We start from the raw sequence: 4,073 nt of genomic DNA on the forward strand, positions 1-4,073 counted from the left end.
TGCATATACGGGTTTTGAGAGTCCGGAGAATATTGAGAGAGATGGAAATTCATATACTAGTATCTGGCAGGTTAACGTCCTTTGTTTGGTATTTTAAATACTTACAAGTGTTTTCAGAAGTGGAATAGTTTCGAACCCTATTTGACTATGTTTGTAATTATATTTCATTAAGAATATGTATACATGTGTACATGGTGAGGACATGGCCACACTTTACCGAGAAATTTCATCAGCTACCTTGCCGACCGAATACTGTGGAGCAGCGTCCTCTATCGACGACATCGCCACCAAAGGGGAGAATATGTTCTGTCGAAGGAGAACGAATTTCTTGCCATGAAGGACTACGGATTAAAACGATCAGATTTGGGGAAGAAGGGAGTGGACGACGCCATCACAATGGGAGGAATGACAGGAACGTATAAGAAATTAGAATGACGTGATTATGGTTTTGGCCTTATACATGTCAAAGCTCTGCCACTGGACACAATGTAATGGGGTGGGGGTGGGGGTTTCAATGATATGCCGCGAAATATATGTCACCATACTTCAAGATACAAGTTCACAGATCTTTAGATTTATTTATTCCTTCAAATTTATCTTGTTTTATAAATTTAACATTCTCCAAGACGTACATTTTTTTTCAATACACGGTTAATTGGAGGAACCCGTTTTAAAGTTTGTATTGCGTTATAGTTTGAAAAACAGAGTCCGTATTAAAGAAGCTAAGGACATAGTTTTTTTCCAAACAGACACAGGCGCAGTCAAACGGGGCTATCTGACCCGACATACTGTAAATGGTATTTTCAAGTCAGACTGCCAAGTCTGTGGGCTACTAAACAGACGGACAACTAGGAACCTAAAAACCCGTTTTACTTAATTTCATTTTATTCACACGAACACTTTCATACAATAAAAATCCTTAATAACTTCCAAATGCTGTGTTAATTAGAATAATTAGTATGCATCTGCTTCCACAGTAAAGTATGTTTACGTCATGTGACCAAAATAGTATGCTATGAGCGAGTTTCAGTTTATAATACCCATGGAATTTATCAAAATTGACAAAGTCAGTCAATGTAGTATAATAAATGAATTTCAACCAAAAACACAGTTTCTTGATGTGTTTCTGGACGAGCATGTCTGTAGCAAGTTTTATTTGCACGAACGGCATTGTAGTTAAAATTTGGTTAAAGAATATGCAAATAACTTTACTTTTGCCCAAATCTAATCAGTTTGTGCAGTAACTGTAATAAGCTTGTATCAAATATATCATCAAAACCAGCTGATCAGTATTTCTGAGATCCCATGTATAGAGACAGACGGACATGGGATTTATCAGTACTGTTTTACTCATTACTTTTCACACACGCTACTGACACACATACACGCACAGACAGACAGACAGACAGACAGACAGACAGACAGACAGACAGACAGACAGACAGACAGACAGACAGACAGACAGACAGACGGACACACACACTTTTATCACGATTACACTAGCTCTTCTTTGGAGGTAAAAACCATCGTCTGAACATATCTACGTTTAGGAGATGGTGAAGTCAAACGGAAAAAGGGTCAGTTTAGTATGGCTATATACAATTATAGTATTATAAGGACACCAATTCATATGTCTCTGTAGTGTGAATATAATTGACATTCTGTGTCATCAATGGCTATTATGTACATACCGCACGATAACATCATAGCGGATACCTGTATTACAATGTATTTGTATATGAAACAGTCCTGGGATTAAAATTCAAAGAGGGCGTAGCCCGAGTAAAATCTTAACCCATGGACTGTTTGATATTTAGCATTCATACCCAATGTGTGATAGGGTGTGACTGCTAAATATCAAACAGTCAGTGGGTTAAAATTGAGCTTGGGCTATGCCCTTTAAATTGTAATCCCTGGACTAATATACTGGGTAATATACTGGGTACCTTACAAACAACACACAAATAATATAATGGGGAGGAGGAGCCCCTCTCTATATTCCCTGTCTGCAGTATCGTATCACTTGCACATATGGAGATTTTTACAGGAACTGGTATGGCACTTTCAGTACGCAGGAGAACTGACAAGGTGAAATTGTAACAACTTCATTTCTTCGCTGTTCAGAGGATGGTATTGTTTGCAGTAATTCACACGTCTTACTATCCCAAATGTACAACGTGCCCCGTGTTGATAAGGCAATTACACGTGGAGGGTTATTGACAACGAAACAGCTCTTCATTGTAACCCAAATATTAAACCTACAATTCTCATCGCAAGATTTAACCCATGTGTTTGTTTTCGCGTTGTAGGAAATTTCGTTTCTCCTGAAGTTGGTAAGTGTGACGTCATCGTCTGATGTCTTCAAAACACTGATCTGGCTCATGATGTTACGAGAGATGGGAGGTGGTGCCAATTCTTCCCACACATCTATTTCACAATTATATCGATAGAATGGAACACTTGAACTCGAAAGGCCTGGGTTTGAACTCCATCCAATCATGGCGAATATGTAAGGGTCACAGGAAAATGTGAGAACATCACATCCAGTTGCAGGCATAGAGCATTTGTTGACCCACACATCCTCATCAATGGAGTAACACTGAACAACAGAAGTGATGTAGTGTTCTTCCAGTCCACCAATTATGAACAGATGCCCACAACACGTAGTTATTCCATGTCTTTGGACAGCTTTTAACATTGGCGATAGCTTCTGCCAGTGATTAATCATGGGATCATAGCAATACAGTGCATCGCGCAATGTACTATTCCCACGGTGACCTTGCTTTGATAGACCTCCGCAGACGTATATTTTTCCGTTGTAATTCACTGCTGCAGCTCCAAATGCAAACTCAGGTAGACAGGATAACTGCACCCAGCGGCCTTCTGCAAATACATAAGCATACGTAGAATGCGACTGTCGTTGAGTGTTAGTTGCCTCACATACAGCGAGAATATCGACTAATTCTCCACGCCTAGGGGGTCGTACCATGTAAAGTCCTGCTGTATCATTGCTTCTTCGTTCGACCACCTGTCGGATTAATAACTCGACATTCGCTAAAATTGTTGAATTTCGTACCAGAGATTTAGTTGTGTCAAGGAACCTTTCAAGAATGTCTGTCTGGATTATTTCAAGACGAACACAGTCAGCTAAAACTGCTACAATATGGTGAATTCTATCTTCACCATAGCCAACCCATTTAATAATCACATCCAACAGGGATTCTTCGCCCACAACGATTTCGCCATTTTTGACGATTTCGACAATATTGTCTTCATTCTGTAGGAATTTTACAAAATCCTCAACTCCAAGTGTTAGATATCCTCCACTCTTTATGATGTCGTGGAAATTTGACTGTATGTAAACTGACATCTTCTTTTTGAGAGGCTTGATATCGTATCTGTCGGCTATTTGTCTCAAATCAAAGCAGTTGCCGACCTTAATTTTCACTTTCATGAAGAACGAGGTACAGAGTTCTCTCACCTCTTCCATTGCCAGATAGTCAGCACCTTGCATTATGTCTTCCACGTCGTTTTCAGTCAATATTATTGAGCCAGTGTACATATAATTCAGAATTTTTTCAAACGCATTCGGGATGATAAATTCTAGGTCATGGACAAATCTTTTTGATTCAGCCATGCCACTTTTGAATGAAGCTTCGAAGTACGGACTGCAGGCACACAATATGGCACGGTGGGCTACAAACGTACTCCCTTGCACGTTCACAGTCACACCACACAAATTTCCATCGTTTCTCTGGTCGTGTAGCTTCGCTAAAAGTTTCCAGGCATAGGAATTCCTGGTTTTCTCATCCTCCATAATTACAATGTGTTTTTCCAACTGCTATTCTATCAGAATGGTTACAACGGATATATACGCATGTCATTCGTCACCAGATATGCTCCAGTTACCTTTCAGCGCTGGCAGTAATTAAGAATCTGAGAAATCCAAACAAAAAACAGAATTCAGCAATACATTCAAAAGGAATAACCTTCAGAAGCAGATGCGTGTGAAAACAAAGCAGAGTGAATAATCGAGTTATGGTGTGTACTCTTTTGAAATGAATACTATTCAA

The 4,073-nt window shown here is 39.5% G+C and overlaps 1 protein-coding gene across 1 annotated transcript; it reads right to left on the bottom strand.

The window, feature by feature from the left end:
* Window positions 1-2,041: 2,041 nt before the first annotated feature.
* Window positions 2,042-3,817, bottom strand: LOC144446214 (kelch-like protein 38). The gene has a single exon (XM_078135966.1). The coding sequence runs from the start codon at window positions 3,815-3,817 to the stop codon at window positions 2,042-2,044; it is 1,776 nt and encodes a 591-aa protein (XP_077992092.1).
* Between the last annotated feature and the right edge of the window lie 256 nt (window positions 3,818-4,073).

The sequence above is a fragment of the Glandiceps talaboti genome, chromosome 15, assembly GCF_964340395.1.
Source record: "Glandiceps talaboti chromosome 15, keGlaTala1.1, whole genome shotgun sequence".
NCBI lineage: Eukaryota > Metazoa > Hemichordata > Enteropneusta > Spengelidae > Glandiceps > Glandiceps talaboti.

Excerpts from the sequence above, each read along its gene's own strand:
- LOC144446214 (XM_078135966.1), bottom strand. The coding sequence starts at position 3,817 with ATGGAGGATGAGAAAACCAGGAATTCCTATGCCTGGAAACTTTTAGCG.